Source organism: Eurosta solidaginis, chromosome 4, assembly GCF_040869045.1.
Source record: "Eurosta solidaginis isolate ZX-2024a chromosome 4, ASM4086904v1, whole genome shotgun sequence".
NCBI classification, from domain to species: Eukaryota; Metazoa; Arthropoda; class Insecta; order Diptera; family Tephritidae; genus Eurosta; species Eurosta solidaginis.
In genome coordinates this window covers 126,446,202-126,470,851 of record NC_090322.1, presented here as the reverse complement: position 1 = coordinate 126,470,851, position 24,650 = coordinate 126,446,202, and the positions used below count along the sequence as shown (strand labels likewise).

General features: G+C 41.6%; 2 protein-coding genes across 6 annotated transcripts in view; both read left to right on the top strand.

Annotated features, from left to right (window-relative positions):
- The window catches only part of Rbcn-3B (WD repeat-containing protein Rbcn-3B), a 9,862-nt gene extending 2,619 nt beyond the window's left edge, over positions 1 to 7,243 (top strand). For both annotated transcript variants that reach the window (XM_067782849.1, XM_067782848.1), the window contains exon 2: positions 960 to 7,243. In XM_067782849.1, coding sequence (XP_067638950.1) covers positions 978 to 5,435 — 4,458 coding nt within the window. In that variant the 5' untranslated portion in view covers positions 960 to 977 and the 3' untranslated portion in view covers positions 5,436 to 7,243. The remainder of the gene's footprint in view (positions 1 to 959) is intronic.
- mip130 (Myb-interacting protein 130) overlaps positions 1 to 24,650 on the top strand; it is a 79,946-nt gene that overhangs the window by 34,772 nt on the left and 20,524 nt on the right. The window lies entirely within an intron of this gene.

Genomic DNA, 24,650 nt, shown 5'->3' with positions numbered 1-24,650 from the left:
AAGGTTGTAGAAAACGCTTGAAATCCCTAAAATAAAGGTCAAAAACACCCAAATATCAATCCAAATCAATAGTCCAAATATGTACCGTGATACATATTTAAAATCTTAGATCGGTATTATTTATTTAAGAGGTAAAAAATTCTATCAAAAATTAGTTTTGCGAATCATCCTTTCTCGACTAAGGCGATTATGACTTTACCATAAACCAGCCCCTGGCGATACATAAGTGTCTACACTAAGGTTTTGTTAGGTGTTACCTCAGTTGATGGTCCTACGACGGGTGCTAACGCGATACATTTCGGGAAATACCATCATTAAGGTACCAAACCGACTGTCTGGAGAACGATTTGATAAGAACACGTCGACCCTTCAGGGTCATTCCACGCTCTCATTCCGCAAGGAGCTTGTGTATATGTTAAAATCATTCACAGTGTACTACACTGTCTCAGCGAAAGTATGCGAAGTTTGTTCTTGTTGCTGTTCTATATTCCGCTAACAGCCCCTTGAGGGTTTTGCACACAAAACTCCTTGAATCATTGGGTATTTTTGTCACTTCTTACGACAGGCATGCCTGCCGCGGTTATTCTTTAAGCCCCTTAACCCGCAGGGGGATGTATAGAATTTTTAATACGCTCCATTCATCAGAAGCATTTAGATTACAACAATAAATGAATCAGGCCACCGTTCACAACTAGGAGCTGACAGATCTAAATGCTTCTAATGAATTCTCATGGATGCCACTTTCACTACCTTGGACCTTTCGCCAGATCAGAGAGACAATTTTAATATAAGTAATTTTTAATTTCTATTTTATTGATACATTCTAAATACACGAGGGGTAATCATTTTTTCATTAAAGAAACCATCGCAGCATATGCCATCGTTGATGCCAGATACTTAGTTCAAAACTTTTCACAAACGTGCAATATTTTTTCTGAATTCTTCTCATCCTTCCACAGCGCTTTCGCTATTTCAACATGGTCAGCACAAATCTTGTAGTACCAGTAGTACTTTGGGGCCCATCGGCACCCACTCACTGCGTATCTAGTGTATATCTATCAGATGATCAATCAACACTCGTCACCGGTTGCTACGATGGACAAATCTGTTTATGGCAAGTTGAGCCAACATCAATGAAAATGTCACCACGTTGTCTATTAGTGGGACATTCGGCACCAGTATTGTGTCTCGTACGTGCCTCCATGTTACCCGAAAACAATCTTTTAGTTAGTTCATCGGAGAATGGTGAGATGTGCACATGGGATCTTACTGATGGAAAATGTATGGAATCAGTAAAGCTGCCACAGGTACATACACAAATAGAAAGTTATCATCCAGCGAATAGTGAAGATGTGCGCCTCTTTTGCATTGGCTATTATCCAGAGATAATTGTAATGGATCCTTTTAGTTTGGAAATTATCTATCAGCTAAGTTCAAAAGTAAAACCCGATTGGATTTCAGCAATACATGTACTGCGTCCAATGAAAAGAAAAGATGATGTTGTCTTGGCTATCACAACTACGGGCACAGTTAAAGTTTGGACACTCATTGGTAATGAGAATAAGCACGCTGAACCGATTTACGAAAATGAGTCAAAAGAGATACGTTGTTTGAATGCGATTACCATGAACTGTTGTACGCAAAATCAACGTACGGTACTCATTGTTTGCACCAAATATTGGCAAATTTATGATGCAGGAGATTTCACGGTGCTTTGCTCAGTAATAGCACCAACACGTGAACGCTGGCAAGGTGGCGATTTCATTACCTCTGATCGTGTAATGTTGTGGACAGATGAAGGTAAGGGCTATTTGTATAAGCTGCCCGCTAATTGTATACCCGACAACAAAGAATTCCATGCCAAATCGGTGGTGCGCGATGCACCATACCTATATTATATACTGCAACAGCCTGGTGACAAGGTGCTGTCTTGCCCACCAGCCATGAAACTTTTACGCTATCAGCGTGAAGAAGGCAAAACTCCGCAACACTATTTACTACGTGGTGATTCGGAGGGTTACATTTCAGTATGGACAGTGCCTGAAGTACCGCTGGACAATATAAGCATACTACAAGCTAAACAAATGTCACCACGTGTTCTAAAGCCGACTGTGTGCACATCATTAGTCGATGCTTGGTCTTTGATGGATCCACCGCCAGTGGGTATACTTGATCAATTATCGCGTATTACTGACACGCCCGTCAAGCTCACATCAAGCATTTATCTACCACAGCAAAGTCGTTTAGTTATTGGACGCGAAGATGGTACTATTGTCATAGTGCCCGCTACACAAACCGTAATGATGCAGCTGCTAATAGGCATTAAACAGAATTTCAGCGATTGGACTTCACATCAAATACTCTACGGTCACCGTGGACGTGTCAATTGTTTGCTATGCCCCTCACTAGTGCATCCACGTTATGAAAAGTCACATTTGCTCTCAGGTGGCGTCGACTTCGCTGTCTGCTTATGGGACTTATACAGTGGCAGTATGTTACATCGCTTTTGTGTTCATGCTGGTGAAATAACACAACTCCTAGTACCGCCTGAGACTTGTAGTAATCGTATTTTAAAATGTATATGCTCGGTAGCGTCGGATCATTCGGTCACACTCTTAAGCTTGCAAGAACGCAAATGTGTGACGTTAGCGAGTCGTCATCTCTTCCCAGTGATCACCATCAAATGGCGTCCTCTCGATGACTTTCTTATTGTTGGCTGTTCGGATGGTTCGGTGTATGTGTGGCAAATGGAGACGGGACACTTGGATCGGGTGCTACATGGCATGCTGGCTGAAGAAGTGCTTATTGCGTGCGACGAGCAAGCCACTAATGATAATGGGGGTGCTCATGGTGGCGCAGCCGCTGCATCTTCAGAAATGGGTATGGCAAATCCAGCAGTACACTTTTTCCGTGGCATTAAGTCGCGTAACATGAATGCCATACGTCATGCGACACAACGTGGCATACATCAGCTACAACAGCTGCAGGGACAACATCAAGGCAACTTTGATTTCTTGATGAAACATCGGTCTAATCCACTTGTAATACAAGGGCTGCGCACAAATCCCAAAGATGCAGAAAGTCATATTCTTTTCTTCGATATAGAAGGACTCATATTCGAGCTGCATAGCGAAGAGTATACGCTAATGACGCCAGCCGCTTTGGAGGCGCTTGGTGTGGTGTTAAATAATCCGAAAGATAAAACGGTGCACGTAGATGCGTCAAAGAAAATAAGCGATTTCTTTGGTAAGGTTAAGAATAAAGCTGGCGATATGGAGAAAATTTTAAAAGACAAAGATAAACATGGTATCGTACAGAAATTCAAAGAGAAGACAGAGCAAATGGAAAAGAGGGTTCAAGCGAAAGTGGAAAGTTTTCAGAAAGTTGTAGAGACACAGGAAAAGCCAGACGATTTACGTAGCAAAATTGCTTCAAAAATGGAAGTAACTCACGTAATGGAGGTAGCGCAGTTACTGCTGTCGCTCTTACACTCATGGGGCTTAGATCCACACTTGGACAAGGTATGCGAATCGCAATTGGGCCTGTTGCGACCCATTGTGCCTGTTTCATTTGGCGTACTATCCAAAGCCGGATACATGTCACTGCTGTTGCCTACATGGCAAAATATTTACATAATACCAGATAATATACCACCCACGATCAGTAGTTCTAAGAAACGTGACATGGCGCCTGAGCTATTGCGCCAAGAACAACTAACCGCCGTATTTACGTCAAGGCTGCATTGGGAGCTAAGCACTACATTAACATCGAATCATATACTAGCACTTGTTGCCATGTCGAATACGTTAATGTCAATGAGTGCCGCATCCTTCCTACCGGAGAGCGAAATGAGTAGGAAATTACAACGTCTGGCTCAACGGACCGACTCAACACTAAGCAACGAAGAGGAACGCGAAGAATTAATTGCACATCACACATCGCAAATCAAACAAGGTTGGAGTCTTTTGTCCACACATCATTGCTTTCTGCTACCAGACAAGATTGAAGCGCTAGAGCCACGCAAATTTAAACGTCCACAAGTAGAGGCAATGGCCAAACGTTGGCAACATCATTGTATTGAAATACGTGAAGCAGCACAACAGATACTGCTAGGCGAATTGACGCGCATGGGCAAGAAGGGCCGCAAGCAATTAGTAGATAGTTGGGCACAGTATTTACCACTCTACACACACACTGAACCAATTGTTCAACCGCAAGTTATAGCGGCGGCACAAGGCATAAGTGGCAATAATGGCACAAATGGCCACCACTGTATAGACAATCCGGACGAAGACTACGAGGAGGAGGAAGAGGAAATCATACGCAAACCGTCCAGTTTGTCAGAGCTGAAACGAAAGCAAACGACAGCTGTAATATTATTGGGCGTTATTGGCGCTGAGTTTGGTCAAGATATTTCACAAGATTCGCCACAACGAGCAACAATGGAACGTAGGAAGTCATCGGTAGCGGAAGGCTTTGGCATAGCGAATAATTTGGCCCGTTTAACCTCAATGGCGTTAGCACATTTGCTTTATGCACCACCCTCACAAAAACTACCAAAGTATACACCGTTGCGTCGTGCAGCAATCGATTTGCTCGGACGTGGCTTTACCGTTTGGGAACCTTACTTGGATGTCAGCAAAGTGTTGCTCGGTTTATTGGAGATCGCATGTGCTGGCAAATCGGTACCAAATCTAAACTATAAACTACCACTCACACCACAAGCCGATGCATGTCGTACAGCGCGACATGCTTTACGGCTCATAGCCACAGCAAGACCGGCGGCTTTCATTACAACAATGGCGCGGGAGGTTGCACGCTACAATACAATGCAACAAAATGCGCAATCCATCAATCAACCCCTAACACAGTCCGTACTTTTTAAGGCAAAAGCAGAAATATTACTTTGTGTTGAAATGCTTATTGATAAAATGCAAGCAGAGATTGCTAGTCTCCTAGTCGAAGTGATGGACATAACATTACATTGTGTTGACAATAATGAGTTAAAAGCACGCGGGCTGCCCGACGTCTGCCCTTCTATTTGTAAATTCAATCAAATATCTCATTGTACACAAACTCGACGTATTGCTGTCGGTGCACACAACGGTCACCTGGCCATTTATGAGTTACGTCAAAATAAGTGCCAAATGATACCAGCGCATACACATCCCGTAACATCGCTGGCTTTCTCGCCGGATGGCAAATATCTTGTGTCGTATTCGTGTAGCGAGAATAAACTATCATTCTGGCAGACGAGTACCGGCATGTTTGGTTTGGGTAATTCGCAAACACGCTGCACCAAAGGCTATTCAACAGCACCCATACCCGATGTGTCACGGCTGAATCCGATGCGGCTGGCAAAATTAGTATGGATAAATAATCGTACAGTGACATTAATGTTGGCCGATGGCTCGGAGACACGTTTTAATGTGTAAACTAGTGGTATATGCGCGCATACATGCTTGAATGGCGTGTGGTATGAAGACAGTAGCGTTGCAGTAAAAGACGAAGCTGTACAATCATCTAGGCCGTTAACATTTAGGGATTTTAAGTTAGTTGCTTACATAGTGTGGGGCATGCAATGTTATGGATAGATAGACACGCATGCGGTCGGGCGGTCAGTTTTGTCTAAATAAAGGCAGAAGTTGCGGAATATGTATAGCATGCTAGTATATTTTTATTTAATTTTTTTTCCAGTGCACGGCCGAGTTTGACTTAAATTAAACGTTTAACAGTTCCTAAAATTGCTGAAAGCAAACTGAAGAGTAGGAAAATTATAAAAAATAATTTATTGGTAAAACTGCACTCAATTCACATTTAACTTCAGTTACAGTTAAAATGGGACGTGCTTTTTATTTGTTTGGAAATTTTGTTCTTAAATCTATGGCAATAAAGGCAACTTAAACAGCAACAACAGTCACAATAACGTAATAAAACAAAAAAAAAAACATAAAGAAAACAACGAAAGTAGGAATAAAATAACATTGAAACAAAAATTCCGAACAATTAAAATACGCAAGGATTACAAAATTTTTCATACAACTTCCAGTACAAATTTATCAGCAAAAATTATTTGAAAAAAAAAAAAAAATTGTTTAAAATTTATAAGAATTCGAATTTTACCATTTTTTTCGAAAACCTGTTCGAAATTGATTTACATGGTTTGCGTTATACAACTCATTAAGGTTTTTTGTTTTAAATTAACAGAAAAAACAAATAAAACAACTGATAAAGTTTGGAAATAATTTTTTGCTGATACTTTTTTCTCTCGCAGTCGTATAAAAAGTTCTAAATTAAAATCCTTTTTCAGTTACATTTTCTTTAATTTTCCTGAAAAATACCATTGCTATACATGTACGAAATCTTAAAATTTTCTTAAAAAGTTTCAACAGTTTTAAACAAGTATTTCGAGTATTATATTCAGCTTGGATATGAAGTTGTCTGTGCAAAATTATTTCCCTCCAGTATATTTTGTTTTTGTAAACTAAATAAAAAAGTTAAGCAAATAATCAGCATAAGTGAACAAAAACAATGTAAACCAACTTCAAATATGTTATCGAAAAATTCGAATACTTGAAATGTTTTTCAAAATCCTTTCCAAAAATTTGAACTGAAGTGCCCAATTTCAATAGTTTGGGTTGCATCTTTGTATACAAAACAGGATGACGAATAAATAAAAAAAAAAAATAAACGTAAGGCGCGATAACCTCTGTAGAGATTTTAGGCCGGGCTTCTCTTCCAATTCGCACAGTGCTACATTTTTCCTACAAATTGGAGGGACGGGACCTACATGCTTTTACGCCGATTCCGAACGGCATCTGCAAGGCAGATACATTTTCAATGACAAACTTTTCATGGAAAAAATACACTCGGAGTATTTGCCAAATCAACGCCGTGGGGCGACCCCGCTTAGTAGGACATTTCTCTACTGGAAAAATTTGTTTTAAAATTTTTGACGTTGCTTTGTCTGGGAATCGAACCCAGGATCTTCGGTGCGGTAGGCGGAGCACGCTACCACCATACAAAGGTGGCCGCCAAGTGATGGACAATGCTAAAGTAGCTAAAAAGTCGAAATAATTTGTTTTTAAATCAACAGATTTTAGAAGTATTTTATACGGTAATAGCAATTGAAATTATTTCAAATCAGTGTTCGTATAAACATAGCAAGTTTTAACTTTTTTTAACTTTAAGATAAATTTGTAAAAGTAACAAACATTATGAAGTATTTTAAAACTTTGACAAAGTTTTTTATTTGCGTTATTGATATTATAGAAAAATTACAAAATGAGCACAGGGCGAAGGTTAATAGGACATGCTACAACAACAACAACAGGACATGTTTCTGAATTTCACCTTGGGAAGAGACACTGCCGTAAATTAATAAATTGTTAAAATTAAGTTTAATATTTCCTAGGATTAATTTTTAAATGTCAATATCAGAAAAACAATTTATTCCCAAGAAAATTTGTGAAATAAGTTACAATTACAATAACTTCATATCGCTCAGCACCCGGTTTTGAACTACAAAGCATCTGCATTCAGACTGGTGTTATGGCAGATGCCTCTACTCTACCCACGCAGCCATTTGAATGCCTTGCTGCACGCTTTGTAATTCGTTTGTGTTTTGCGTTTTATACACAATTTGGTACATACATAAATACTTATGTGAAGGATATCGAAAATTTCGAATGGCGAATTTAAAAAATGCGACGAAATTTTCTTGCCGTTGACTTGAAACTATTTTGTAGGTCTAGTTTTCACTAGTTTCCAGTTTAAAGTATAGATTTAAACTATTTTTTTACTAAAGTATTAAGCACTCAACTACCAAGGAGGTTATATAATTTTTGCAACAATTTGATTTTTTCCTATTTGTATCAAAACGTAACATTTACTTGTTTAAATTGCTTATAATGGCTAAAGAGACATTAATTTAAAATATAAGTAACATAACGTTTTGTGCTTATTAGGGCAAACTTCTTACTTAATTGGCGCTTAACCGTTTAAACGGTTATGGCCGTCCTACAAGGCGCGCCAGTCGCTCCTTCTCTGCCAACCGGCGCCAATTGGTCACACCAAGGGAGTTTAAATCGTTTTCCACCTGGTCCCTCCAACGGAGTGGGGGCCGCCCTCTACCACTGCTTCCATAGGCGGGTTCCGATAGAAACACTTTCTTGGCCGGAGCGTCATCTTTCATTCGCATAACATGGCATAGCCAGCGCAGCCGCTGCGTTTTAATTCGCTGGACTATGTTGATGTCTGCGTGTAGCTCGTACAGCTGTTGTTGTTGTAGCGATAAGGTTGCTCCCCGAAGGCTTTGGGTAGTGATATCGATGTAATGGTCCTTTGCTTGATACAGATCCGGTACGCTCCGGCAACACAGCACCATTAAAGTGCTAGCCCGACCATCTCGGCCTTATATGGCCACATTAAACCTTCAGGCCATCCCTCCCTCCCCACGCCCAAGTTCCATGAGGAGCTTGGGGTCGCCAGAGCCTCGTCCGTTAGTGAAACAGCATTCGCCGCGGATAGGTGAGATCGACAATTGGGTTTGTAGAAGCTGTATATTGCGCTGGCAACCTGAAGGGTTGCGCTACACAGCCCTTTGAGTCTGGTATTTTAGTCGCCTCTTACGATAGGCATACCAACCGCGGGTATATTCTGACCCCCTAACCCGCTGGGGGATAGCTCGTACAGCTCATCGTTAAATCTTCTTCGGTACTCGCCATCGCCAACGCGTAGAGGTTCATAAATCTTTCGAAGAACTTTTCGCTCCAACACTCCCAGAGCCGTTCCATCTGATGTCATGGTCCATGCTTCTGCACCATATAGCAGGACGGGAACGATAAGTGCCACGTAGAGTATGATTTTCGTTTGCCGAGAGAGGACTTTAATTTTCAATTGCCTACCTAGTGCAAAGAAGCATTTATTGGCAAGAGTGATTCTTCGCTGGATTTCAGAGCTGTGTTGATGCTGATTCCCAAATAAACGAAGTCTTTTACCATTTCGAAATTATGGCTGCCAACAGTAGCGTGGTTGCCAAGGCGGATATGCGCTGACTCTTTGCTCGATGACAGCAGGTACGTCTTTTTGTCCCCATTCACTATCAAACCCGTCTTTACCGCTTCTTTTTCCAGTTTGGAGTAAGCAGAACTAACGGCGCGGGTGTTTAGGCCGATTATATCAATGTCACCAGCATATGCCAGCAATTGCACGCTTTTATAGAATATTGTTCCAGAGCGGTTAAGTTCTACAGCTGTTATGTTTTTCTCCAGCATCAAATTAAAGAAATCGCACGATAGGGGGTCACCCTGTCTGAAACCTCGTTTAGTTTCGAACGGCTCGGAGAGGTCCTTCCTAATTCTGACTGAGCTGATGGTGTTGCTCAACGTCATTTTGCACAGCCGTATAAGTTTTGCGGGGACACAAAATTCAGACATATTGGCATATAGGTAGCTCCTTTTCGTGCTATCGAAGGTGGCTTTAAAATCGATAAAGAGATGATGTGTGTCGATTCTTGTTTCGCGGGTTTTTTCCAAGATATGGCGCATTGTGAAAATCTGATCGATGGTAGATTTACCAGGTCTGAAGCTGCACTGATAAGGTCCAATCAGCCGATTCATGGTGGGCTTCAATATTTCGCAAAATACACTTAACAGGACCTTATATGCGATATTAAGAAGGCTGATTCCTCGATAGTTTGTGCAGTTTGCAGTATCCCTCTTGTGGACTGGGCAATGAATCGTCGGGCATGCACGCGTCCGCCCATATTTTGTGAAGAAGCTAATGCATGCACCTTACCAACTCCTCGCCGCCGTATTTGAATAGCTCCGCAGGCAATCCATCAGCGCCCGCGGCCTTTTTGTTTTTCAATCTGGTTATTGCTATTCTGACTTCGTCATAATCGGGTGCGGGGGACATTTATTCCATCATCATCGATTGCGGGATCGGGTTCGTCATCCCTGTGCGGTAAATTGCTGTCTCCATTTAGGAGAGCATGGAAGTGCTCCCTCAATAATCTCAGTACTTTCTGGACATCAGTTACAAGGTCGCCGTTTTCGTTCTTAGAGGAGTTTTCCCCGGTCTTAAAACCTTACGTCTGTCAGCTACTTCAAACCTACTCCATATAAAAACCGAATTTCGTTTGGTATCAATGGTTAAAAAAACTGTAAATTTTCTCGAAAGTCCTTATGATGTAAATGTTTTTGTGTGGACCTCCACATACATATATGGTATATGTACTTAGCCCTAAATTGTGGGGAATATTTTTAGGCTTCTTCAACAGAACTTGATCAGTGACATTGGATTTCATAACACTGCACTTATAAGCAATGCATAGTAACCTTCGCCGTGTACGAATTTTGTAATTTTTCCCTAATATCAATAACAAAAAGAAAAATTGTATATAGTAATATGAACCTGTTTTGCTAATCAAAATATATAGGCGAATACCAAATAAGGTCCACCACGAACAGAAAATCAAAAGTAGGCAGACTTTATTTCTTTCGCCTGGAAATAAAGGGCCTGGCAAAGTTCACATAGTCATAACGCCATAGTCTAGCTATATTTTTACTTATCTATATCAATTGCCATCGGTTATTGGTGCCTTATCCTAAAATATGTGAGAATTTCAAAAGAAAGAAGAAAATGTGAAAAATTACGAACAAATTCCAAAAATTCACTTAGTCAAAACGTATTCAAAACAAAAATAAAAATAAAATATTCAAAAAGTGAATTAACTAAATTAAATATTTCTAGGTTATGAATATGGCGAAAAACCAAAAACAAATTAAAAAAAAAAATAAATGTAAGGCGCGATAACCTCCGAAGAGATCTAAGGCCGAGCTTCTCTTCCAATTTGCGTCGTGCTCCTCTTGATTTTTCCCTACAAATTGGCCGGACGGGACCTACATGTTTTATGCCGACTCCGAACGGCATCTGCAAGGCAGATGAGTTTTCACTGAGAGCTTTTCATGGCAGAAATACAATCGGAGCGCTTGCCAGACACTGCCGAGGGGCGACCCCGCTTAGAAAAATTTTCTTCTAATTGAAAAATCTTATTTCTAAAATTTTGATGTTGCTTTGCCCGGGAGTTGAACCCAGGGCATACGGCATGATAGGCGGAGCACGCTATCATCACACCACGGTAGCCGTGTAACGAATTTTGGGAAATTCCACTTATTCCAAACCTTCTGCTAACGTTCGAATCGCTAAACTGTTTTGCAAAATGGTCTTTATTAGACTACTTTGAGAATAGTTCACAATAACACTTATAATTCACAACTAATTGCGTGTTTAAATCAAACTGATAACTGACTACTCAGCTTGAGCTGCTTTTATACTCGCCGTCGCCTCATTCGCATATTTCTACTAAAGTCTAGACGTTTCGCCTTCTGCTGTATATCCTGCTTGGTAATTGAGCTACATATATGCGTGAGTACTACTTCGGCTGGTGATTACATGTGTTTGTGAGTATTTCTTCGTTGCCTTGTATGTATGTGTGTATATGATGATTGATTTGTTTACGTACATACGAGTGGCTCCTTAGTATCAGCTAAGTGCTGCTAATATTCGTAACAATAGTATGGTTATGGCTAGGGCGTTATGGTATGGCACCATTTACTAACTACACTACTTTCCATAAGGTTGGTTGGATCATCTGTTTTATAAGGATGTGGATATGTCAACTTTGCCATGACTTTCAAGTATGTATGATGTGGAAATAAAAAGTTTGGTAATTCCCCTTAACCTGTACAGAGAAACATTACTTCAAAGATAGACTTCATTGGTTTTACGAATTTTGCTGTTTTCTAACAAAATGTGGCGTCCTTTCTTTATATAGTTGCGCTGTTCAATCCAGATCTATATATTTCCTTTTATTAAAATGGGCTTGAAACTTAAAAATCATACAGATGGTAAATAATTAATAAATGTCATTACATACTTTTGCGTTATGATAGGCTTTTCTTGACCATAATGTTGCTTTTAGTGCAAGTAAAACTCCACTATTACGTCCCAACGTTTCGCTAAGCACCTTAGCTTCCTCAGGGGCGAAACTGCATTTATTTAAATATTTTTTCAATTTACCAACGTAATTTGACATAAAATTATAAAAATGGTCATGTCAAATTACGTTGGTAAATTGAAAAAAATATTTAAATAAATGCAGTTTCGCCCCTGAGGAAGCTAAGGTGCTTAGCGAAACGTTGGGACGTAATAGTGGAGTTTTACTTGCACTAAAAGCAACATTATGGTCAAGAAAAGCCTATCATAACACAAAAATATTTACAATAATTTATTGACCGGCTACAACTAATATTAGTCATTACATAAATTTTCTCGGAAAGTTCGGGTAACATATTTTGTTGGTGTCTAGAGTTTGTTGCGTCCATTACCCCTCTTTCTTTCGCTGGGCCATATATTGGCATATAACTTTATTTTTGCTTAGTTTACGAACAAAACTTATATGTTGTCAGAAATAGGACATTTTTGCAGTGTATAAACTGTTAATTGATTCCTGGAGATGTTAGAGAAATTTCACAATATATGTATAACGCAAAATTAAATTATTGTATCTCTATTTCATTTGGTATGAGTAGGGGCTTAAACTGTTATTCCTTTTATAATATAATTCCTTGCATAACTATTAATTTTGGACTTCAAATATATTTGGATCAAGATAAAAATTATTTTCGGATTTTTATTTTTTGAGTCCGATAGAACTAGTTAAACTCTGGACTTTTAAAAATAAAAGTCGGGAAATAAAAGTTAAATCCGGAGTTTTATTTTTTAAGGCCAAAATAAAAGTCCGCTTGATAACAAAGAACGGACGGAAATACAGATTCTACTTTTATATGTGGACTTTTATGGAAGAAGTTCGAAGAATAAAAAGGATGCATAATTCGACATGATATTGCTATAGGGATACCTGGGAACTCAAACATTTTCACCTAGAACAATTTTTTGACCAGGAATTTTTCGACTCCGAAAAAAAAAATATTATTTTCCGTCCCTGGGTATGAGGGGTTTCTTAATTTAGTTGTCTATGTTGCATGTTATGCATACAAAGGATTACTTAAGGAAAATCTAAAATCTGTTCTGATTCCAACACTGTGCGAATTTTAAAGATTGTTTAGGTTTTTTTTTGGTTTATTCAACAATTTCATTGAAGAAACAGTGGAAAGCAGTACGAATTACCTTGCATTTTCCTTTTGAATCTTATCTGCTTTCAAAAAATATTTATCGATTAGAAATGGTCAAATGGGAATACCTCAGCCAAATTTCAATGGATTTATTATATTCGTGAGTTTTTATCGCAAAATTATTTATGACCTCGTATATATATGTGGTATAAAAATGATCGATTCGAAAATGCTATGGGTATCCCCGGGAGCCCACAAAAAACCACCTAGGAAAATTTTTTGACCCGTACTTTTTCGACTCAAAAAAATAAGTTAACTATTAAAATCGGTCCCTGGTTAATATTGTTTAGCCTTATCAACTGAACTTCATTATTTCGAAATATATCTGCCCACAGGAATTCCTGCACTTATTACCATTAAAGTCAGGAACTGCTTGTTATGGACAACCGAAGTCGCACCATTTTGCTTTCTTTTAGAATCTCAGCGTAAAACCGGAGTCTCTGTATCACCACACTTCAGCTTATCAATCACTTCGGAGAAGCTGGGCCTTTTGCCGCGAGAAGGACACCGTTACTTCTCAAGGTGGCCCAACGATATATAAATAGCATGGTTAAGCCATAGTATCATTGACAAGTTGACCGTCTTAGTAATGGCGTACGATCCAATAGTGTAAAATAAATCGATGGATGTTCGCGGTGGGTCAAGATTGGCATAGCAACGGCTATATTGAACCGAATATGAACGGACAATATGAATTTTTTCAAGCAGATACTGTTCTTATATGTTCTTTGACAGGTGTTGCCTGGAACAGCTTGTTGAGCGTCAAACAAAAAAAAAAAAACCAAAAAATTTAAAGAAAGAGATAAGTAGAATTGCAAACAAAAACATCGTTTGGAACGTTTATATTTTAAGGATATGGTGGCGATAGCGGAGATTTATTGGACTATAAAACTGAAAAAATTTAAAATTTTGTATGGCATTTTTCAAACCACCAACATTTCTCAAATTTTCGAAAACGTGTTTGATATTGGTTTGCATAATTTTCGTAACGCAAGTTATTCAAGTTTTCAAAAACTAACGAAACTAAATTCAGAAAATAACTGAAAAAATATGTTAATAATTTATTCATTCATGTTCATAGGTGTATGTCTTTTCTAAAAAAATATATATATATGTATGTACAAAAGTTTCAGAATTAAAATAAAAAAATTAAAACAACTGTTCTTCGTCCAACTTCTCTCTGAACCACTGTTCGTCCGCGATTCCTGATTGCATAATATATACATACACCTATTTAATCAAAAAATTATATTAAATAGGGCTAGCGGTGGGCCGCACATTTGCATATTATATACACATACATAAATATACTATGTATACGATTAAAATACATACATACCCACATAATACCCCTACATAACAATATGATAAATGTTGGTTGCTAAATAGATGAATGTTTATAATAATAAATAATACAATATTTGTGAAACGACCCTATTGTGCGAAAACAAATTTTCGAGAAAAACGCGTTTAAAGTTTTTGTTTAGCTTGACTCTGTGTAGCGGCCGGCCGTTGTGGACGAATTTTGTAATTAAAATTTAAGTAGCTTCCTGATAAGCTACAAGCTTGAAACTTGGAATATAGTTCAGCACCCCATGGCAATGCAATAATAAGAAGAAACAAACTCCGATAGGTGGCGCATGGATCGAAAAATTAAAAAAAAATCGCATTTGTGGTCCGATTTGGCTTTAAATGCGATTTGTGAAAAAAAAAAAACGAATAAGAAAGATAGAAACGCGGTTTGTTACATTTTAAAGAGCGTTAAATTTCTTATAAGCATCACTCAAAAAGTGAAGAACGGTATTTTCGCACAATAGGGTTGTTTCATGATTCCAGATCACATATACATTTAAATAGAAACAAGAGAATGTGAACTTTAGAACTACGAAAGTGCAGCAATCACGAATGCAAAATATATTTAAATGAATATAAATAAATAATCAAAGAAACGCGGAATAAAATGCTATACTAATGAAAACAAAAAAAACTGTAAATGCTGTTAATATTTGTTAAACTGTTATATTATATTTACATACCTTTATAAATAATTACCACACGATAAAAAAATTTGTTTTGCCCTTTTGTAAAAATTGATTTAGAAAAATAATATTTTAATGTGTACTACTTTTGAGAAATATACAAATATATATGCACAACTATGTGTGCACTACTAATACATATGTATGTTTGTAAGGAATATGAAAAAAACGATATTGAAGAAATTATAAAAACTTAAAAATAGCATCATATTTGCAATTAAAATAATTACTTATATACATACATATGTACATATATGTAAAACGCATACTTAAATATGTATATATATATATATATATATATATATATATATATATATATATATATATATATATATATATACATATATAAAAATATACGTTATGACTAAATTAAATGTTTTAATGAATTTTTCCCTTTTCCCGAATGTTTTAATGTTTTATTGGAGTTAATGGCGGCGTCATACATAAAACCAAACGATGAATATTTATGTGTGCATTCTTTTAGATCCGTCTCGTTCTCCAAATACGCATTTCAATATAATAGAATGTATAATAAAAGAAAATACATTACTTACAATTTTCGAAAGTAAAGTTTAATGCCAGCAATGTAACACTAAATATGTATTGTATTAAAGAAATTATAAATTAAATAAAATTAAAATTGTATTGTGCTTACTTTTAAATGTCCCTCAATAAAAGTATTAAATAATTATATCGAAAAAATTGCAAATTTTTTAATTTTTATAAATTTTTAGACTGCAAAGACGAGGATCGTCATCCTAGGGGACAAGGCTACAAGGAATTCCGCTCACCGAACCAAACGATGCATGAAGACAAGATGCGAAAAAAGTACATGCTCTGTTCCTCACACGAACAAACAGCGAAGGTGACCACGTCGCTCACGTAGCACACGACGTTCCCGAGGCAGCCGGTTCTATGTACCGGAGCGATTCGGGATTTTTCCCGACCAAAGGCTGTCATTTCAGTGTAACCCCATTTAATTTTCTGCGTCCCTGCCACAAATTGTCATCCTCCCTGCAGATCCTTGCAGCGGTATTGCGCCATATTCTCCTGCTCCGGGAAGGTATCGAACCCAATCCGCGACCTGTACCTGATCCCGGTCCAGAGAAATGGTTTTGCTGCGTTTGTCGGAAAAGAACTTTTTTGGGACGGTCACACTCTTGTCAGTGTGTCACGTGTAAGGGATGGTTACACGGGACGGGATGTTCTGGGCTAGACCCCAAAACCCGTCGACCTCGTAACTTTTACAAATCTTTTTTGGCACCATGCTGTACTGCCCTGAAATCAGCGCACTACTCACTGGCCATACTCGCATTATCTTGGGCGATTTCAATGCCCACCACGATCTATGGCATTGCAACCTACAGGGGAATAGCAGGACGAGATGTTGCCGGACCAAATAGAAGAAACGATATTTTGCACGATAAACGGAGACGGCCCACTCCTATGGAATACCTATAGGAAGCTGTCACAGTTCGCTAGATATATCAATCGTGAGCGCAGGACTCGTAAACTGCATCAACTGGCAGCCGATGGTAACATTGGCATCCGTCTACCTACCCATACTCCTTTCGCTCGTGCGATCTGCCGACTTCATCAGTACTGAAAAACGCACTTTCATCAATTTAAAAAAGGAAAGTGGGAAGATTAAAAAAACTTATACCGACAATCGTTTTCTGCCCGTCAAGGGGAGCATGCTTTCCGCAAGGTCATTGAATCCGCTTCGGATCGGTTTATTCCCGCCGGAAGAATCCCGGAAATCCGACCATATTTTCCAGCCGAGACCGCAACTCTAGCAACACGACACCGGCGGCCTCCAAATAAGGGATATAAACCAACGCATCAGATTGCTTGTGAATGAACACAAGCGGGCACAATGGGAGAATCACTTAAATAATTGTAACCTCTCTGCCGGTGTAGGTAAGTTATGGTCCACCGTAAAGTCCCTATAAAACCCGACTAAGCACAATGATAAAATTTCCACCGCCTTTGGCGATAAAGTGCTGTCGGATGCTAAAGGATGCGCGAGCGCTCTCTGCCGACAATATGTAGTGCATTCTACGGCTGACAAAGCCAGACGACGGGCCAACAGATGCGCACACAAGCATATACACAGCGCGTCCCCAATTACCACCACCAAAGATGTTGAAGATGCCATCATTCATGCTAAACCATCTAAAAAAAGTAGGCCCAGACGGCATAGCCATGCTTAAAAAACTAGGCAAAGAAGAATTTAATTATATAGTGCATGTCTTCAACCTGTCCCTGTCCACCTTCGTCATCCCCGAAAAATGGAAAAAGGCCAGGGTCGTTCCGCTATTAAAGCCTGGGAAATCAGCTAACATAGGAGATTCTTATCGCCCGATATATCTCCTATCGCCAGTAGCCAAGACACTTGACGCCATTCTGCTTCTCTATTTCACTGCAAATTTGCGTCTTGCCAATCATCAGCATGGCTTTCGAAAACTACATAGCACTACCACACGCAAATCAATTGCGGATTAAATCAAAAACCCCGCCATAGAAAAGTACTCGTTGTGCTAGACCTATCAAAAGCTTTTGATACGGTCAACCACGACACGTTACTGCAAGACTTGGAAGGGTCCTCTTCCTCGAAGTCTCAAAAGGTGGACCGCAAATTATCTGTCTGGTCGGCAATCACCGGTGCAATTCAGGAACATAACATCTAAATCCAGAAGAATTAAACAAGGGGTACCACAGGGTGCTGTCCTATTCTCGATTTTGTTTAACTTCTACATATCGAAGCTACCTTCACCGCCAGAAGGAGTCACTATCGTTTCCTACGCAGATGACTGCGCAATAATGGCCACAGGCCCAGGTCCACACATAGATGGGCTTTGTAATAATATAAACAGCTATCTCCCTGGTCCCTCCAGTTTTTTTCGCTTCGCAAAGCCTGACATTGTCACCGACCAAATCACCGGCGACCTTATTTACAACATGGACACGGCAAAAGTCGACCATATTGGACGTCCCGTCATTGGCATTACGCTAACGACTGTCTTACACCTAAAAATTTTGGGTGTGACGTTCGATCAGGATCTACATTTTGGAGAGCATGCAACCGCAAATGTACCTAAAATCCAGAGCCGTAATAAAATCCTCAAATCTCTTTCCGGCAGCACTTGGGGTAAAGACAAATAAACACTCATTACCAAAGCAATTGGCTGGTCGATTGCATGTTACGCGTCCCCGGTATGGTCGCCAAGCCTAAAGGTTACTCACTAGAAGAAAATACGACGTGCCAAAACACTGCCCTCGGAACCGCTACGGGCTGTCTTCTTATGTCCCCCAACACACCACCTACCCAATGAGGTCCAGATTAGGGAGATAAATGAAATGCTGAACAAACAGTTTCTGTTGAATACGTAACATTATGAGGAAATACGGCACCTGAGAACACAGCCGTATGAAGCAAAAAAGCACAAGCAGGTCCTCAGTGATTTACACAAACAGGCTTCGGACCTCTATGCCAGGAATCGCCCGGCGAATCCAGTTCTTAAAGAAAATACCTAGAACTCGTAGAGGAGGAACGCACTCTCCCTAGGGAAACGCGCATCACTCTAGCTCAACTTCGACCTGGGTACTGAAACAGCTTAAACTCTTACCTATCCAGAATCAATCCCGACATACAAAATGTATGTCCTGCTTGCAATGTGTCCCCACATGACACCAACCATTTCCCCTGTTGAAACTGCAAGTTTCCTAACGTGAGTTAGCGCATATTGATGAAAATTTGTGATCGGTCGCGCTTATTGGATGGGGTGAAGCACTGCTACAACAACAACCATGACCTGCAACCGTTCTGCTTGAGCCAAAAACGGTTTTACACAGTATGAAGTACGGAAAATCCGCAAGGCGCGATGGGATATCAGTAGAAGCTAAGAGCATCCCCGAATCGCTGCTGCATATGTATTACGAATTCCTGGAAACCAGGATTTTTCGAACAAGGAGGAAGATAGTACACCTCGTACTAATCCCGAAAGGCAAAGGAGACCCAGACTCCCCGTCATCTTTTCGAAATTTATGCATGCTCGACACGCCCGTAAAATGGCTGATAGCAGCCATTGAAGATGGAGGAGGTAGGTTCCATGTTGTTGTTGTTGTTGTAGCAATGCTCGCCCCACCTAATAGCCGCGACCGATCACAAATTGTCATCAATATCCTCTAACGGGAGTCCAAGGAAACTTGCCGTTTCAACAGGGGTGGACCATAAGGAAAGGGGTGTTAGAGGCGTTGGTTCCACATTACAATTAAAGAGATGGTTGGTGTCATGTGGGGACACATTGCAAGCGGGGCATACATTTTGTATGTCGGGGTTGATTCTGGATAGGTAAGAGTTTAACCTGTTACAGTATCCAGAACGAAGTTGAGCAAGAGTGACACGCGTTTCCCTGGGGAGTATGCGTTCCTCTTCCGCGAGTTCTGGATATTTTACTTCAAGTACTGGATTCACCGGGCAATTCCCGACATAAAGGTCCGACGCCTGTCTATGGAGTTCACCAAGGACCTGCTTGTGTTTTTTCGCTTCATACGGCTGGGTTCTCAGGTGCCGTATTTCCTCAAAATGCTTACGGAGATGACTCCTTAGGCCCCTAGGCGGTGCTGGTTCGTCAATCAGATGTCTGTTGGGATGCCCAGGCTTCTGGGTATTCAACAGAAACTGTTTGGTCAGCATCTCATTTCTCTCCCTGATGGGGAGTATTCTCGCCTCATTATGCAGATGGTGTTCTGGGGACATAAGAAGACAGCCCGTGGCGATTCTGAGAGCAGTATTTTGGCAGGCCTGTAGTTTCTTCCAGTGGGTAATTTTTAGGCTTGGCGACCATATGGGTGACGCGTAGCACGTAATCGGCTGGCTAATTGCTGTGTATGTGGTCATGAGCGTTTCTTTATCTTTTCCCCAGGTACTGCCAGCAAGGGATTTGAGGATTTTATTACGGCTCTGAATTCTCGGAACAATTGCGGTTGCGTGCGCACCAAAATGTAGATCCTGATCAAACGTCACACCCAAGATTTTGGGGTGTAGGACAGTCGGTAGCGTAGTACCATCGACGTGGATGTTCAATATGGTCGACATTTGGGGCGCCCATGTTGTAAATAAGGTCGCGGAAGATTTAGTCGGTGACAATGCCAGGTTTCGCGAGGCGAAAAAACTGGAGAAATCAGGGAGATAGCCGTTTATTTTATTGCATAGCTCATCGATCTCTGGGCCTGGGCCTGTGGCCATTATTGTGCAGTCATCTGCGTAGGAAACGATTGTGACTCCTTCCGGTGGTGAAGGTAGCTTGGATATGTAGAAATTAAACAAAAGTGGGGATAGGACACCACCCTGTGGCACCCCTTGTTTAATTCTCCTTGGTTTTGATGTTTCGTTTCTGAATTGCACCGATGCCTGCCGACCACCCAGATAATTTGCGGTCCACCTTTTAAGACATGGGGGAAGGGTAGACCCTTCCAGGTCTTGCAGTAACGAGCCATGGTTGACCGTATCAAAGGCTTTTGATAGGTCTAGCGCTACGAGTACTGTTCTATGGTGGGGGTATTGATTTAAACCGCAATTTATCTGGGTGCCAATGACATTTAGCGCGGAGGTAGTGCTATGGAGTTTTCTGAAGCCATGCTGATGAGGGGCTAGCTGCAAATGTGCTTGGAAATAAGGGAGCAAAATGGCTTCAAGCGTCTTTGCCACTGGCGATAGGAGAGATATCGGACGATATGACTCACCTATGTTAGCTGGTTTCCCAGGCTTTAGTAGCGGGACCACCTTGGCCATTTTCCATTTCTCGGGTATGACAAAGGTGGAAAGAGACAGGTTGAAGACATGCGCTAAATATTTGAAACCCTCTTTCCCTAGGTTTTTAAGCATCGGCATGGCTATGCCGTCTGGGCCCACTGCTTTGGATGGTTTAGCGCGACCAATGGCGTCCTCAACCTCTCTAGCGGTGATGGTGATTGGTGACGCGCTGAATTTGTGTTTATGTGCGTGTCTATTGGCTCTCCGTCTATCTTTGTCTACCGTAGGATGCATTATATATTGTCGGCAGAAAGCGCTCGCGCATTTTTTCGCATCCGACAGCACCTTATCGCCAAAGGCGATGGAAACTTTGTCTTTGTGCTTAGTCGGATTCGATAGGGACTTTACGGTGGACCAAAGTTTACCTACACCGGTAGAGAGGTTACAACCTCTTAGGTGCTCTTCCCATTTCGCCCGCTTGTGTTCGTCCACAAGCAATCTGATGCGTTGGTTTATATCCCTTATTTGGGGGTCGCCTGGATCAAGCTGTCTTATAAGGTCGCGTTCCCTCGCTAAGCTCGCGGCCTCCGCCGGGAAGTGGGGCCGGATTTCGGGAATTCTTCCGGCGGGAATGAAATGTGCCGAGGCGGATTCAATGACCTTACGGAAGGCACGCTCCCCTTGGCGGGCATCAGTCGGGATAGGGAGGGCAGCAAAGCTGCTGTCTGTTGCAGATTTATATTCTTCCCACTTTCCTTTTTTGAAGTTTATGAAAGTGCGTTTTTCGGTGACGATGAAGTCGGCGGTACGCTCGAACGAAATAAGTATGGGCAGGTGGTCGGATGCCAATGTTACCATCGGCTGCCAGTTGACGCAGTTTACGAGTTCTGCGCTCACGATTGAGATATCTGGCGACAGCTTCCTACCATACGTGTGGGGGCGTCTCCGTTTATTGTGCAGAACGTCGTTTCTTCTATTTGATCCGCCAACATCTCACCCCTACTGTCCGCCCGCAAGTTTGAATGCCATAGGTCGTGATGGGCATTGAAATCGCCTAAGATAATGCGATTGTTGCCAGTGAGTAAGGCCTCGATATTAGGGCGGTATCCACTGGGGCAACAGGTGACAGGAGGGATGTAGATGTTGATGATTTCTAGATTTGCATCGCCTGACCGAACAGATAGGCCTTGACGTTCTAAAACATTGTCCCTGCGGTTGATGCCAGGATCAAATATATAATATTGCACAGAGTGGTGTATAATAAACGCGAGGCCGCCTCCATTTCCGCTCTAGCGATCTTTCCTGTGGACATTATACACAGAGCAGGTCTGCAATGCAGATCTTGCTGTGAGTTTAGTTTCTTGAATCGCAGCAATGCGGATGTTGTGCCGCTTCATGAAATCGACTATCTCCGTAATCTTCCCAGTTAGTCCATTACAGTTTAACTGCAGAATTCTGAAGTGCATGGGGGGTGACGCCGCCACTCTAGGGGTAAGTGACGGGTGACTACGCCTAGGTTGTGGAAGGCCAGGACGCAATTGCTGTTGTGGCCTTGGGACTGGGCGCCCTTGGGCAAGCATTGTGGTACCCGGATGATTTGGGTTTGCGACCTGGCAACATGGCGCGATGAAACCCGTCGAGGGGTTGCCGTCGCGGAGACCAGAACATCTAGGAAAGTGGCACTACCCAAGGCAGGAGCTTCATTGAGCGGATGTCGCAAACCTATATATTCTGTGCTGGCAGACGGTGCAAACGGAGGTAGGGACTAAGAGTCTGTTTCCCTGACCTGCACGATTGCTGCCAGAAAAGAGGGGGGGAGAAGAAGACGGGGGCAGGGGCTGATGCTCAGCATTGCTACCAGCTCTACTACGAAGGTAGTAGTTATGAGTGGTATCAGCTGTTTGAGTTGTTGGCGCCGTGGGGCGCGAGCAGCAGCGGGTACTTGTTGTGGCTTGCTGAGCAGCGAGGCTGCTGGAAGGTAGTGGGGGGGGGGGGCGCTTAGGCGTAGACTACGGGACGCCCTTGGGCGTGAGCAGCAAGGAGCCACAAAAGATTTATAAAAGTTACGTGGACGTCGGGTTTTGGGATCAAGCCCAGAACAACCTGTCCGATGCAACCATCCCTTGCACGAGACACACTGAACAGAGTATGACCGTCCTAAAAAGATTCTTTACTGGCAAATGCAGCAAAACCATTTCTCAGCACCGGGGTCAGGAGACGGACCCGGATTGGGTTCGATACCTTCCCGGAGTAAGAGAATATGTAGCAGTTCTGCTGCAAGGAGCTGCTGGGAGGATGACAATTTGTGGGAGGGACGAAACAAATTAAATGGGGTCACACTGAGATGACAGTCCTTGGTCGGGAAAAATCCCGAGTCGCTCCGGTACATAGAACCGACTGCCTTGGGAAGTGCGGTAGGTTCCATCGTCAGCATGGGTTCCGCAAAGTCGACTCAATAATAGATGCCATAACCGAGGTTACAAATGCGGCAAGCAACCCATACGGCGTGTCACCAGGCTAGGCCAAATATATTTCTGGTCACGCTTGACGTGAAAAATACCTTCAACTACGTCAGGTGAGACGACCTTCTCGAAGCGCCAAAACACTTTTTCAAGGTACTCCCTTATCTACTAGCTAAGTACTAAGAGACTACCTTAAAGATCGCTGGCTTAGGTACGAAACAAATCAAGGTCAGAGAAAGGTGGGGATAACAGGTGAATCAGCAAGTTTCTGTGTTAGGCCCTGACCTCTGGAATGCTTCGTATGACAGCATCCTTCGCTTTCGCATGCCAGAAAGCACTTTTCTTGTCGCTTTCGTAGTAGACGTGGCTGCCGCAATTACAGCACGGAAGTGCGAGCTGGTGCAGCTTAAATTAAACCAAGTAATGCGCAGTGTAAAAAGAAGGATGAATTACCATTGACTTGAGCTTGCTACAGCAAAAACTAAGACAGTTCCAGGAAATAGTTTGGAGTGAGGCCAGATAGCAAGCTTACATTTCAAGAATACTTTAAAGGAGCTTGTGAGGGAGGAAGCTGCGCAGACCATAGGGCACCTAAGTCGATTTATGTCAGACATAGGCGGGCTAAGGCCATGTATAAGAAAGCTACTTGCATCCGCTTCGGATTCTATACTTCTGTGCGGTGAAGAAATTTGGGCAGATGCAATGAAATTCCAGAAGTGCCGAGTAGCTATTACCTCAATCTAACACAGAGTGGCGCTACGAATCGCCTCAGCTTGCCGCACGGTTTCCGCAGTCGCAGTCCTCGTTTCGGGAAACATACACCTTCTCGCTGAGGAGAAGAAATCAATCTATCACCTCCGAGGAGAAGTATGTAGAGATGTTGCCGTGCAGGTGCGAAAAGAATCTATCCGAAGTTGGCAACACCAATGGAGCTGCAGTACTGCAGACAAGTAAACCAGGGAACTGACTCCCGAGCTTGAGCCATGGTTGACAGTTATTAAGTCGCCACGCCTGCTACATGGAATATCTCTACAGAATGACCAAGGTTGAAAATTCGAGCTTTATATATTTTGGGCCCCGAGATGACGCACCTTACACCTTCCGTACCGGAACTAATGCAAAACGCGGTCACAGGTATGGAAAATGTGTGAGCCATGGGACGTTAGGTTTTGGTCTGTAGCCGGTAGAAGGC